Source organism: Hyperolius riggenbachi, chromosome 10 (genome assembly GCF_040937935.1).
Source record: "Hyperolius riggenbachi isolate aHypRig1 chromosome 10, aHypRig1.pri, whole genome shotgun sequence".
Classification (NCBI taxonomy): domain Eukaryota; kingdom Metazoa; phylum Chordata; class Amphibia; order Anura; family Hyperoliidae; genus Hyperolius; species Hyperolius riggenbachi.
Genome location: NC_090655.1, coordinates 213583729 through 213599287, shown reverse-complemented (window position 1 = coordinate 213599287; position 15559 = coordinate 213583729). Strand labels below are relative to the sequence as shown.

The 15559-nt window shown below is 44.8% G+C and overlaps 1 protein-coding gene across 1 annotated transcript in view; it reads left to right on the top strand.

Moving 5' to 3' along the window:
* LOC137536794 (pulmonary surfactant-associated protein D-like) overlaps nt 1-15559 on the top strand; it is a 127232-nt gene that overhangs the window by 88547 nt on the left and 23126 nt on the right. Inside the window, exon 8 of the mRNA XM_068258995.1 lies at nt 2210-2272. Coding sequence (XP_068115096.1) covers nt 2210-2272 — 63 coding nt within the window. The remainder of the gene's footprint in view (nt 1-2209; nt 2273-15559) is intronic.

Sequence of the window (15559 nt, the reverse complement as noted above, 5' to 3'; positions counted from 1 at the left end):
AATAGTGAATGGGCTATTCGAGTGTACTCGGATAGCCCATTCGAATAGCTCCAGCTATTCGGAGCTCGAATACCGAGCTCGAATAGCTGAAAAAGAGCTCGAATATTCGAGCTACTCGAATATTCGAGCTCTGCTGAGCACCACTAATACAGACTGTTGAGTCTACTTGGGGGAGTTAAGTCCATGTTCCCCATGCACAGCATCCGTGCAGCCAGCATCACGTGAGACACTACCCCACTGCTGCCCAGGGAACCACACAATGCTATTCTGAGACACAAGGGCTGCTCCAATAGATCAGGACACTGCTGCTCCTTTCAGCTGAGCCACAACTGCCTGCTGGTGCTGAACACCTGGTCCTGACTAAGACCCTCCATGCCAACCAGGTCCCTGACTATCATGTAGCCAGGTCACTAAATTGCTAGGCTGCCCGCAGCTGCTATGTTAGGCTGACACCGCTACTGACCCTCTGGCTATCCAAACTGCCATATCTGGTGACCCACAGGGTAGCTAGGCTGCTATCTCTGCCTCTGACCCACAGGGTAGCCAGGTCGCTATCTCTTGCTCTGACACCCAGGTTAGCTAGGCCGCTATCTGTGGCTCTGAACCCCAGGCTACTCAGGCCACTTTCTTACTTTTGTTAGGGTTCCCCTGTTCCCACAGCCGCCAGGCTCCGCCTATGCCTTAGACTCTATCCACCTTCACTTCACAAAAAAAATCAGTTTTACTTTCCTGGGGCTTCTACCAGCCCCCTCCAGCCGTCCCATGCCCTTGCAGTCACTCACGGAGCCTCTGATGCCCTATCGCTAGCTTGTTTCGTTTTCGCTGACAGGTCCAACAGGCCTGGCCATGTGTATTTTTCTTCGCATTCCGATCTGCAATAGTGTCCTGCGCCTGTGCAGGATGCTATTGAGGATGGGAACATGAAGAAGGATACGCGTCACCAGGCCTGCGCAGGCGCAGAAAGCTCGCCGCCTCCCTGGCAGGGCCTGTCAGCGATAACAAAACTAGCGGGTGGCAGGGAACCGTGAGTGACTGCGAGAGCACGGGGCGGCTGCAGGGGGCTGGTAGAAGCCTCAGGCAAGTAAAACTGATTTTTGTATTCCTGGCTTAAATGTCCCTTTAACACTAACTGGGGCCCCCACATATGCCTAACACTAACACTCCCAACACAGACACCTAAAACTAACCTCCCTTATACCTATACCTACCACTATCCTACCCTCTTTTCTATACCTAACACTATCCTCCCCCTTACCTACACCTAACACTAACCCCACCAACTATGCCTAACACTAACACCCCCACCACATATGCCTAAAACTATCTTTCCTTATACCTACACCTAACACTATCCTCCCCAATTTCTACACCTAATACTATCCTCCCCCCTTACCTACACCTAACACTAACTTGCCCCATAACTATCCTTAACACTACCCTCCCCCACCTAAGCCTAACAATAACACCCTTCCCACATGTACCTAATACAACCCCCCCACCACACACACACACACACACACACACACACACACACACACACACACACACACACACACACACACACACACACACACACACACACACACACACACCTCCCTACACCTAACTAGAGCAGTTTCTAGGTGCATCTATGTGCCTAGCACTCTGCATTCGATCCTTTCCTTTGTTTTTAATACCCAGCACCAGGTGTCAAATGCCCTAGGTATGCCACTGACTGAGAGATCAAATTACACTTGTGATTACTTACAGATGAGAGGGAATTAGACAGGCTCTTCTTTCTAAAAACACACGGTGCATTTCTTTCTTTTTTTCTTGCGTCCTGTGCAAGAGTTCAGGTCCACTTTAAATGAAACATACCCTGTCCTGCTGTTCGGTGCTGAAATGGTGCTAATGCATCTATTCAGGTGCCGAACCATGTGGTCCCAAATTTGAACACCAACACTAAATGTCACACATGCTCCTAACAAAAAGACAACAAACTTGTAAAAATGTAAATATTAAAAAAGGCCCTAACTACCATCTTACATTTTTAATATTGTTTTTGTGTATTTTACAGTACACAATGAGGATTAGATTGTGAGCTCCTGTGCACATGACTGTATCTATATATCTGTAATCTGTTGCAGAAGATGTCATCATTACATAATTAATACAAACATTGTTTTGGCCATGAAGCTCTTAATATATATCAATGTCCCTCTTTTTTCAGGACTTGAAGCAATAAAACTGCAAATCAATAGTTTGAATTCACGACTGGAAGATCTGAAAAATGGTCAGTAGAATACTCTTTTAATATAATATAATACACAGTATAGATAGATAGATAGATTGATAATAGACAGACACGCACAAACACATATATTATATACTAGCTGGTGGCCCGGCATTGCCCGTGTATGTATTTGGCCGGGGTTGGCTCCACCCACATTTTCTAACCGTAACACACAATTACTCAATTACTTAATGACCAAGTTTGTGAGCTTTGCGGTCTTTGTCATCAATAATGTGCATTAAAATAAAAAAAAAATCTAAATTGGCTGTTGCTCCACCCCTTGTCTGAATTTGAACCCCAATCACCCAATGGCCAACTGTACCAGGTACAGGTGATTAACAGTGCAAGAGTCTTGTGCTATTAACAGTGCAAGAATGGCAGCAATTAAATATTCCCCTCGAAAATAAATAGGTGCATTTTGATTGGCTTTTGTAGACTCCACCCACTTTTCTGAATATTAATCCCAGTCACCCAGTGACCAACTGTGTAACATTTGAGAACCCTACCATTAAAAGTGTAAGTGGCTGCAGTTACCATTTTCCCAATTAAATTTGTATTTTTCTCCACCCACTGATGTTCCGACATTGCTCGGGTATGTATTTGGCTGATGTTGGCTCTGCTCAGTTTTTCTAACCCTAACACACAATTACTCAATGACAAAAGTTTGCAAGCTTTGCGGTCTTTGACATCAATAATTTGCATTAAAATGAAACAAATCTGATTGACTGTTTGTGGCTCCACCTTTTTTTCTGAATTTGAACGGCAGTCACCCAATGACCAACTGCACCAGGTTTGAGGCTTGTGCCATTAACAGTGCACGAATGGCAGCAATGAAATATTCCCCTAAAAAATCAATAGATCATTTTTGATTGGCTGTTGTAGGCTCCACCCACTTTTCTGAATATTAATCCCAGTCACCCATGAACCAACTGTGCAAAGTTTGAGAACCCTACCAATAACAGTGTAAGAATGGCTGCTGTTTACATTTTCACAGTAAAATTTGTGTTTGTCTCCGCCCACTTATGACCCCGTATTGCCCAATTATGTATTTGGCTGGTGTTGGCTGTGCCCACATTCCTAACCGTAACACACAATTAATCAATTACTCAATTACCAAGTTTGTGAGCTTTGCGGTGTTTTGCATCAATAATTAGCATTAGAATGAAACAAATCTGATTGGCTGTTTGTGGCTCCACCCCCTTTCTCAATTTAAACCCCAGTCACCCAGTCACCCAACTGTACCAGGTTTGAGGCTTGTGCCATTAACCGTGCAAGAATGGCAGCAATGTAAATATTCCACTTGAAAATCAATAGGTGAATTTTGATTGGCTTGTATAGGCTCCACCCACTTTTTTGAATACTAATCCAAGTCACCCACTTTTTGGTTATGGGAATAAAAAGTATCCTATATGTTATTCCAAGTAATGTACTATGTGTGTGCCAACTGCCAAATTTCATTCAAATCCATTAAACCATTTCTGCGTGATCGAGTAACATCCAAACATCCAAACTTTCCCATTTATAATATTAGTAGGATATATATATATATATATATATATATATATATATATATATATATATATATATATATATATATATATAATAATAATCCGAACATTTGTATAGCGCTTTTCTCCTGTCGGACTCAAAGCGCTCAAGAGCTGCAGCCACTGGGACGCGCTCAAGAGGCCACCCTGCAGTGTTAGGGAGTCTTGCCTTGAACTCCTTACTGTATAGGTACTTGACCTAGCCAGGATTTGAACCCTGGTCTCCCATGTCAAAGGCAGAGCCCTTAACCAGTACACTATCCAGCCACTATATATATATGTATATATATATATATATATATACATTTCATGTAGCATGCCATTGGAATTTCATGCATTAAAGATTCAGTTTTAGAATTCTAGAGAAACTTTATGATTACACTAAAGCTGGGTTTACACGGTGCGTTTATGCGCCGGAATCGAGCCGCTGGCTTGATGCCGGCGCATCCCTGCTCGTCCGCGCGGGTGCTTGAATCGATTCCCGCTCGTCCCCGCGGGCACTTCCTTATCAGCCGCTCGTTTCTTCCATTGTCCGCCCGCGGGGATCAAGCTAAGAATCGATCCGCCGCGGTGATCAGACAGGTTGGATATTATCAATCGAGCCATCGGCGGCTCGATTGATAAAGAAATACGACCCGCGTATGCCCAGCATTATAGACGTTCAAAATAAGACAACTTTACCTGGGCTGGAAGCTGCACATCTCCTTTCAGCTTCTGGCTGTTATTGCTAATTTATAATGAATATAGAATTCGAAATCAGCATTTTTGATCGAAAATCAAAATACAGAATTCTCCACAATTAAAAGGAAGAGATTACCCCAACTCGGTAATTTTAGTCCAATCACAGAACTCGGAAGCATTGGACCAATCAGAAATGGTGGTGCTCATGGCGACCTCGTGATTGAGGCATAGCTTTGATTCACGAGCATTTTTTCACTATTCGACATTGTGATCGGAATCCGTGATCGGGCCGCGATCAGGGATGCCAATCACGGCCCAAGATCATGGCTGTGATTATGCAACGGAAATCCGTAATTGGTGAAAATTACGGCCCTAGGCCAGTCAAAGGCACCCAGCGTAGGCCCTGAACAACCAATCATAGGAGGAGAGGCTCTGCCCTCCCCTTCTGTATATAAAGCGGCAGCAGTGGTGGCACCAGGGGGGTGCTTTGGGTGCTGAAGCACCCCCTAAAAATTTAGAAGCCCCCCAAGTCAGTTCACCGCAGCAGCCAGCAGCTCAGGCAGCGGCAGAGCAGGGTTATGGTAAAATGGCGTCCAAAGCCCTGCTCTGGAGACTTTGAGTCTGCAGGGCAGGGCTTCAGGCGCCATTTTCCCGTAGCCCTGCTCTCAGCGCGGGAGTTTCAATTGCTGGCTGCAGAGGCTCATGGGAGCTGTGCGCCGGACGGAGGCCGGAACAGGAGGTCTGCTGTGCTGTAGGTAAGTAAAACATTTTTTTTTATTTATATTAGCATGTGTTTGTTCTGGCCAGGTCTGCTACATGATTGAAGTGTTTTCTGGCCAGGTCTGCCACATGATTGCACATATTTTCTGGTCAAATCTTCCACATGATTGCATGTATTTTCTGGTCAAATCTTCCACATGATTGCATGTATTTTCTGGTCAAATCTTCCACATGATTGCATGTATTTTCTGGTCAAATCTTCCAACATGATTGCATGTATTTTCTGGTCAAATCCGCCACATGATTCCACATATTTTCTGGTCAAATTTGCCCCATGATAGCATGTATTTTCTGGGCAAATCTGCCGACATCATTGCACATATTTTCTAGTCAAATCTGCTGACATGATTGAACTATTTTCTGGTCAAATCTGCCACATGATTGAACATATTTTCTGGTCAAATCTGCCACATGATTGAACTATTTTCTGGTCAAATCTTCCACATGATTGCACGTATTTTCTAGTCAAATCTTCCACAAGATTGCATGTATTTTCTGGTCAAATCTGCCACATGATTCCACGTATTTTCTGGGCAAATCTGCAGACATGATTGCATGTATTTTCTGGGCAAATCTGCCAACATGATTGCATGTATTTTCTGGGCAAATCTGCCGACATGATTGCACATATTTTCTAGTCAAATCTGCTGACATGATTGAACTATTTTCTGGTCAAATCTGCCACATGATTGAACATATTTTCTGGTCAAATCTGCCACATGATTGAACTATTTTCTGGTCAAATCTTCCACATGATTGCACGTATTTTCTAGTCAAATCTTCCACAAGATTGCATGTATTTTCTGGTCAAATCTGCCATATGATTCCACGTATTTTCTGGGCAAATCTGCAGACATGATTGCATGTATTTTCTGGGCAAATCTGCCAACATGATTGCATGTATTTTCTGGGCAAATCTGCCAACATGATTGCATGTATTTTCAGGGCAAATCTGCCCACTTGATTGCATGCATTTTCTGGGCAAATCTTCCACATGATTGCATGTCTTTTCTGGTCAAATCTTCCAACATGATTGCATGTATTTTCTGGTCAAATCCGCCACATGATTCCACATATTTTCTGGTCAAATTTGCCACATGATAGCATGTATTTTCTGGGCAAATCTGCCGACATGATTGCACATATTTTCTAGTCAAATCTGCTGACATGATTGAACTATTTTCTGTTTAAATCTGCCACATGATTGAACATATTTTCTGTGCAAATCTGCCACATGATTGAACATATTTTCTGGTCAAATCTGCCACATGATTGAACTATTTTCTGGTCAAATCTGCCACATGATTGAACTATTTTCTGGTCAAATCTTCCACACGATTGCACGTATTTTCTAGTCAAATCTTCCACATGATGGCACGTATTTTCTGGTCAAATCTTCCACAAGATTGCATGTATTTTCTGGTCAAATCTGCCATATGATTCCACATATTTTCTGGGCAAATCTGCGGACATGATTGAATGTATTTTCTGGGCAAATCTGCCAACATGATTGCATGTATTTTCTGGGCATATCTGCCAACATGATTGCATGTATTTTCTGGTCAAATCTTCCACATGATTGCATGTATTTTCTGGTCAAATCTCCCACATGATTGCATGTATTTTCTGGTCAAATCTTCCACATGATTGCATGTATTTTCTGGTCAAATCTGCCGACATGATTGCATGTATTTTCTGGGCAAATATGCCGACATGATTGAACGTATTTTCTGGGCAAATCTGCTCACATTACATGTATATTCTTGAGAAAGCCTGCACAATTATGTGAATTGTCTGGGGAAAGGGTCACCAAAACTTGGGCCCCCTGTCTTTGCATTGCACTTTTAAAGGGAACCCGAGGTGAGAATAATATTGAGGCTGTCATATTTATCTCCTTTTAAGCAATAACAGTTGCCTGGCTGCCGTGCTAGTCCTCTGCCTCTAATTCTTTCAACCATAGACCCTGAACAAGCGTGCAGCAGGTCAGGGGTTTCTGACAATATTGTCAGAACTGACAAGATTAGCTGCATGCTTGTTTCTGGTGTAATTCAGTTCACTACTGCAGCCAAATAGATCAGCAGGGCTGCCAGGCAACTAGTATTGTTTAAAAGGAAATAAATATGACAGCCTCCATATCACTCTCACCCCGGGTTCACTTTAAATTACAGTTAGCTCCACCGTCATCCGGTCATGGCCACGCCCATTTATTGCCGTGGCGCACTTTGCGCGCCACAGGTTATAGCCACACCCATCAGCTACCCCCGGAAATTGGTCCAGCACCTGCATAGCACCCCCCAAAAAAATCCTGGAGCCGCCACTGAGCGGCAGTCATGTTCAGAGCGCCATCCTTGCTAGACTCTAAGGACTGAGAGCATCTGCAGGCCATATTTATTCCAAAGCAAGATCGTTTTTCTGTGTAAAACCCAGCGTTTACACTTATTACATTGCTCTATTACTGTATTTGATACTTGTATTTAGCTAGCTAGCCAGTGAATAACTTAAGTTAGTTGTAGTAGTCAGTGTAGTCATCAGTGACAGTGTACTGAGTGCTGTGCTTAGTGCAGGCAGGCAGCTTCACTGATTTCAGTGCTGTATTAGTCACTGTGTTTAGTTAGCCATGATAGCATGTATTTTTTGGGCAAATCTGCCGACATGATTGAACTATTTTCTGGTCAAATCTGCCACATGATTGAACATATTTTCTGGTCAAATCTGCCACATGATTGAACTATTTTCTGGTCAAATCTTCCACATGATTGCACGTATTTTCTAGTCAAATCTTCCACAAGATTGCATGTATTTTCTGGTCAAATCTGCCATATGATTCCACGTATTTTCTGGGCAAATCTGCAGACATGATTGCATGTATTTTCTGGGCAAATCTGCCGACATCATTGCACATATTTTCTAGTCAAATCTGCTGACATGATTGAACTATTTTCTGGTCAAATCTGCCACATGATTGAACATATTTTCTGGTCAAATCTGCCACATGATTGAACTATTTTCTGGTCAAATCTTCCACATGATTGCACGTATTTTCTAGTCAAATCTTCCACAAGATTGCATGTATTTTCTGGTCAAATCTGCCATATGATTCCACGTATTTTCTGGGCAAATCTGCAGATATGATTGCATGTATTTTCTGGGCAAATCTGCCAACATGATTGCATGTATTTTCTGGGCAAATCTGCCAACATGATTGCATGTATTTTCAGGGCAAATCTGCCCACATGATTGCATGCATTTTCTGGGCAAATCCTCCACATGATTGCATGTCTTTTCTGGTCAAATCTTCCAACATGATTGCATGTATTTTCTGGTCAAATCCGCCACATGATTCCACATATTTTCTGGTCAAATTTGCCACATGATAGCATGCATTTTCTGGGCAAATCTGCCGACATGATTGCACATATTTTCTAGTCAAATCTGCTGACATGATTGAACTATTTTCTGTTCAAATCTGCCACAAGATTAAACATATTTTCTGGTCAAATCTGCCACATGATTGAACTATTTTCTGGTCAAATCTGCCACATGATTGAACTATTTTCTGGTCAAATCTTCCACACGATTGCACGTATTTTCTGGTCAAATCTTCCACATGATGGCACGTATGTTCTGGTCAAATCTTCCACAAGATTGCATGTATTTTCTGGTCAAATCTGCCATATGATTCCACGTATTTTCTGGGCAAATCTGCGGACATGATTGAATGTATTTTCTGGGCAAATCTGCCAACATGATTGCATGTATTTTCTGGGCATATCTGCCAACATGATTGCATGTATTTTCTGGTCAAATCTTCCACATGATTGCATGTATTTTCTGGTCAAATCTTCCACATGACTGCATGTATTTTCTGGTCAAATCTTCCACATGATTGCATGTATTTTCTGGTCAAATCTGCCGACATGATTGCATGTATTTTCTGGGCAAATATGCCGACATGATTGAACGTATTTTCTGGGCAAATCTGCTCACATTACATGTATATTCTTGAGAAAGCCTGCACAATTATGTGAATTGTCTGGGGAAAGGGTCACCAAAACTTGGGCCCCCTGTCTTTGCATTGCACTTTTAAAGGGAACCCGAGGTGAGAATAATATTGAGGCTGCCATATTTATCTCCTTTTAAGCAATACCAGTTGCCTGGCTGCCGTGCAAGTCCTTTGCCTCTAATTCTTTCAACCATAGACCCTGAACAAGCGTGCAGCAGGTCAGGGGTTTCTGACAATATTGTCAGAACTGACAAGATTAGCTGCATGCTTGTTTCTGGTGTAATTCAGTTCACTACTGCAGCCAAATAGATTAGCAGGGCTGCTAGGCAACTAGTATTGTTTAAAAGGAAATAAATATGGCAGCCTCCATATCACTCTCACCCCGGGTTCACTTTAAATTACAGTTAGCTCCACCGCCATCCGGTCATGGCCACGCCCATTTATTGCCGTGGCGCACTTTGCGCGCCACAGGTTATAGCCACACCCATCAGGTTACCCCCGGAAATTGGTCCAGCACCTGCATAGCACCCCCAAAAAAAATCCTGGAGCCGCCATTGAGCGGCAGTCATGTTCAGAGCGCCATCCTTGCTAGACTCTAAGGACTGAGAGAATCTGCAGGCCATATTGTTCCAAAGCAAGATCGTTTTTCTGTGTAAAACCCAGCGTTTACACTTATTACATTGCTCTATTACTGTATTTAATACTTGTATTTAGCTAGCTAGCCAGTGAATAACTTAAGTTAGTTATAGTAGTCAGTGTAGTCATCAGTGACAGTGTACTGAGTGCTGTGCTTAGTGCAGGCAGGCAGCTTCACTGATTTCAGTGCTGTATTAGTCACTGTGTTTAGTTAGCCATCCAGCAGTGACCAACTTAAGTTAGTTGTAGTCACTCAGTATAGTCAGTGACAGTGTACTGTACCAGTGTGCAGTTACTGTGCTGTGCGTAGTGCAGGCAGGCACATGTTCACTGATTTTTGTGTTCTATTACTGTATTTGATACTTGTATTTAGCTAACCAACCAGCAGTGATCAACTTAAGTTAATTGTAGTCACTCAGTGTAGTCAGTGACATTGTACTGTGCCAGTGTGCAGTTACTTTGCTGTGCATAGTGCAGGCAGGTAGGTGTGTTCACTGATTTTACTGCTCTATTTCTGTATTCAGTATTTGCTCATTTTTTTTCTTCTTTTCTGTGTGTGTGTGTGTTTTTTTTATCAATAAATAAAGCGCCCTGTTATATTCCGTCTGTCCCCAGGCCCATACACATATTATTGACAGTAAAAAGCAGCACACTTTCCACCTTCAAATCTTGTGCATAGAGAATGTCTGCCAGGGGTAATGGACGTGGCAGGAGAGGGAGCGCCATCGTCAACACCGCTTCAGGGACTGGTCCACGGCCAGTGAGAGGGCGCTCAGCTGTAGGGGATGCACCCACGGCTCAAGTTTTTTTTTGCAGGAGTTACACACTGCATAGCAGAGAGGCGTCCATCAGCAGCACAGCTGACGCCGTTTGCACCCATTTTCAGCACCTCGGGTCGCCATGTGGTCGTTACTAAGGAGAGTAACTCACAGGCATTGATGGAGATGATGACGGAGGAGCAGTCCATTACTTGTTCCCAGACCTCTGCTGTGATGAGCACTCCCAGCAGCAGCAGCCAACGCCCCCTACTTGCTGTGACATCCACCCCAGCAGCCAGTGGTCAGCCCTCCCTGGACGAGAGCATTCTGTCCCTCAGTCCAGGGTCTGGGAGCAACTTGATGGCTCTGTATGATAAGGTCATGGGGTCTGGTGATGTGGAGGAGGTTGTGCTTGGGACAGCAGCACAAGCATATTTTGAGGATGAAGAGGGGTCTGTGTCTGGGGAGTGGGGATGTTGGGTTGGTGGTGGTGGTGGTGGTGGTGGTGGGCAGGGGGTCAGGAGACTAGGTGTTTTAGTCTGACGATAAGAATGATTGGCAGGACCATCCTTATGGGCCTGAGGTCTCTGAACGCAGCTTGAAGGAGGATGAGGCACAGGAGCATAGGCAGGTCCAGCAGTGCATGTGGAAGGCAGAAGCCACAGCCCACTTCTGCCGGCATTAGCAGCACCATCACGCAACCTCCAACAAGAGGGTGAGCCACCACACCCTCTTCGCACCATAGGGGGCTATTTACATCTTCAATATGGATTTTTTTTCTATGTGTCCACCCTGGATGTAAGCTATGCAGTGTGTAACTCCTGCAAAAAAAAAACCTTGAGCCGTGGGTGCAATGCATCCAAGATGGGTACCTCATCCCTCCAGGCCCACCTGAAGAGCCATCACTGTAATGATTTTGCAGAGTTTAAGAGGCTGAAGGACTAGTAAGGGGGTGGTCAGAGCAGGAGACCCACCGTGTGGCATTCAGGATCAGCAGCAGCATCATCCCTACGTCCTGGTTGTCAAGCCCCCGCAGCAGTAAAAAAATGCACTTCTTCCTCCAGTGCGCCCTCTGCAGCTCATGCCACAGACATTGAAGCTGGTGAGGCCAGCAAGTCTCCTCATTGGCCTCCTCAACTTCCTCAACATTGGCAGACCCTGCTAAGCGACAGCTTTCAGGGTTTGACCAAGCCTCTGCCTCCTGGTCACAGGTGCATCTGAACGGCTTGCTGGCCCGGGCAATGTGTTCCCAGCTCCTTCTATACTCCCTGGTGCAGGAGGGGTGTGATATGCATGCGCTGCTCCAGTTTGGGATCCCAGAGTGGCAAATCCCCAGCCGCCACTACTCTTCAAGGACCGCCATCCCAGCCCTGCACTATTTTGTTGTGGCAAACATGGCCCATTCGCTCGACCACGCCATGGCGGGTCCATATCACCATAAACTCATGGAGCAGCTGATTTGGGACAGCCCACTACCTGTCTTTTACTTCACACTGGGTGACATTGGGGGAAGGGGAGGAGAAGAACACGGCAGATGGCACAGCAGCAGGCCAGTTGGTGGTGCCACCATGCGGGATCAGGGGGATGCAGCAGGCTCTTGTGATGCCATTCCCTCCACATCCTGCAAGCAAGCAAGCCCGCCTCAGCAGCACCGCAAAGCCTCGCCACTGCCAAGCTCTGCTGAAATTGGTCAGCCTGCGGAAGGATAAGCCTACGGTTACGGTACATGCTGAATGCCCTCAGGGAGCAATGGCAGAGGTGGCTGACCCCCAGAGGCCTCAAAGTTGGTTACGTGGCATCCAAGAATGGGGCCAACCTGATGGCCGCACTGCACAGGGGACGCCTCAAACTCATCCCCTGCTTGGCCAATGTCCTCAATTTGGTGGTGCAGCGCTCCCTGCGCACATACCCAGGGATGAATCAGTTGTTGGAATATGCACAGAAGCTGGTGCGCCATTTTTGCCACTCAGCCAGTTCCTCTGCAACCCTGGCCAACCTGCAGCAGCACGAGGGCCTGCCATCACACCGCCTGATCATAGATCTCCCAACTCGTGGGAACTCGACAAATTAAAGCCATAACGTTTTCCTGGCAGAATACAACTTCTATGAACTATTGACCTTTTTCTAACGCTGGGACACATTAGGCTGCCATTGAGCAGAGGCAACAAAACATGCATTCTAGTTTGTGAATGTTTAAATAAAAATAATATTATGGGATATCTAAAAAAAAGTCATTTTTAGGACTAGGAGCATAAATACAATTGTTTATCTCATCAGTTTATTTTCACCTCGAGTTCACGTTAGATTATTAAAGAGAGCTCCCAGATTCCACCATATGAAAGCACTTTGATTGGCCCAGCAGGCTGCCCGTCACTTTACAGGCAGCTTATTAGGACAATTAAAGTGCAGGGGTCATATAAATTAAAGCCACTGGACCCGCTGGGTCTCAGGGTGGGTTCAGTGGTGCAGCTGTTAGTTAGAAGGAGTGAGCGTAAGTTGCCAGTGCGCGCTAGCAATTGCTGGAAGCCGAATTATTTCATTCCCCACTATCCATGGTGGCCTGGAGGGGGAATAGTATTTAACGTCAATGGGAATTTGTGCAGGAGCAGGATAAGCCATAGAGGCTGTATCCTGCACCCAAATCTCCTGCTCAGATTCCTCTCCTACGCTCACAGTAGGATGTTGCAATTTCTACGTTATAAAGTCTTATAGCGCACTTTATCGCAATGCAATTAAAACAAATAACACTCTATGCGATGTTCACAGTGTGACATTGTGTGACACGTTCACAGCATTGCATTGTAACATGTATCATTATGGTAACGCACTGCTGCAGTGCGTTACTTCTAGACGCACATGTTGCCAGGTACAGGAAAGCATACTTGCCTGAATGCTTTGATGTACCTACTTTATGCAGCAGTAATGCAGCATTAATATGCATTAACACTTTTTTCATGCATTGCATTGTAATGTTGCGATGCAACTTTACAGCGCAACGCCCTACTGTGAACAGTGGTCAGTTGCATAGCGCGCACGTTATAACTAACTACAATGGAGACTGGACATAGACTTTAGTCACAATTCAAATCCGATTACGAGTTCTAATTCTGCATTAGACCCGTAATTATGAGTCATAATTGTGACTGTATTTACTGTATATTGCTTTCACACCCTTTTTTTTAGACATGCATACATGCTATAAATAAAATACATGTATGTTAAAAATATAACAATGAATTATATTTGTATGATTGTCTATAATTAAAAAAATATCTATCTATCTATCTATATATATATCTCTCTCTCTCTCTCTCTCTCTCTCTCTCTCTCTATATATATATATATATATATATATAGCTGCCCATAATTATTCATACCCCTGGCTAATATTGACCTAAACTTACTTTTATTCGACCAGCAAGTATTTTTTTGGATGGGAAATGAAATGACATAGGTGTCTCCCGAAAGATAATAAGACGATGTACAAGAGGCATTATTGTGGAAAACAAATTCTCAACTTTTATTTACATTTGAGCAAAAAGTGTCCAGCCCAACATTATTCATACCCTTCTCAATAATCAATAAAAAAGGCCTTAATTGGCTATTACAGCCATCAAGATTCTCCCAGATGCCGTAGTGAGGGGCAGAACATCCAGGCAGGGCTGACCACTGGCTTCTGGGGTTGATGTCACAGCAAGCGGGGGCTTTGCCTGCTGCTGCTGCTAGTACTGCTGCTGGGAGTGCTGGTCACAGTGGAGGTCTGGGAACAAGTAATGGGATGCTCCTCCACCATCATCTCCACCACTGCCTCTATCTGACTTTCTTGAATGACCACACGATGAACCAAAGTGCTGAAAATAGGTGCCAACGGAGCCCGCTGTGCTGCTGACGGACACCTCTCTGCTGCATCCCGTACAGCTGAGCGCCCTCTCCCTGGCAGTAGACCAGTCCCAGACACGGCACTCCCTCTCCTGCCACAGCCCCTGCCAGACATTCTCTATGCACAAGATTTGAAGGTGGAAATTGTGCTACTTTTTACTGTCAATAATATGTGTGCGGGGACAGACGGAATATAAAAGGGGGCTCTATTTATTGATCTTTTTTTTTGAACAGACAGAAAAGAAAAAAAAAGAAAAAATGCACGGACTGTGCAAATACTGATTACAATAATAGAGCAGTAAAATGAGTGAACACTAGTGATGGGCGAACAGTGTTCGCCACTGTTCGGGTTCGCCCGGATTTTGGGCTGTTCGAGTTCGGTTCGGGCTCCGCCGGACACCTCGTGGTGTTCGACCATGCGTACGGCCATGTGGCCGAACTTATGTTCGGCCTGACAGCGCATGGCCGAACGTTCCCCGAACGTTCGGCTCGCGCTGTGATTGGCCGAGCGGGTCACGTGGTTCGGGCTCGAACACGCGGCTCGCACTGCGATTGGCCGAGCAGGTCACGTGGTTCGGGTAAATAAATACCCGAACCGCGTCATTTCTCCGCCACTTGAAGTTGGGTTTAGCTTTGGGTAGGCAGGCAGGTTAGACTCTCTCACCAGCTAGGCTAGCCAGGGCCCCCCCATCCTTCTAGTCATACTACTGCAGCGTGCTTGTACTGCTGGGATCAGTAGTACTTCCGCCACCAGTATATAGCATTGTCTATTTGCCACTGTACTGCCAGTCAGCGTGTACTTCTGGGATCAGTAGTACTTCCGCCACCAGTATATAGCATTGTCTATTGCCACTGTACTGACAGTTAGTGGTGCTCAGCAGAGCTCGAATATTCGAGTAGCTCGAATATTCGAGCTCTTTTTCAGCTATTCGAGCTCGGTATTCGAGCTCCGAATAGCTGGAGCTATTCGAATGGGCTATCCGAGTACACTCGAATAGCCCAT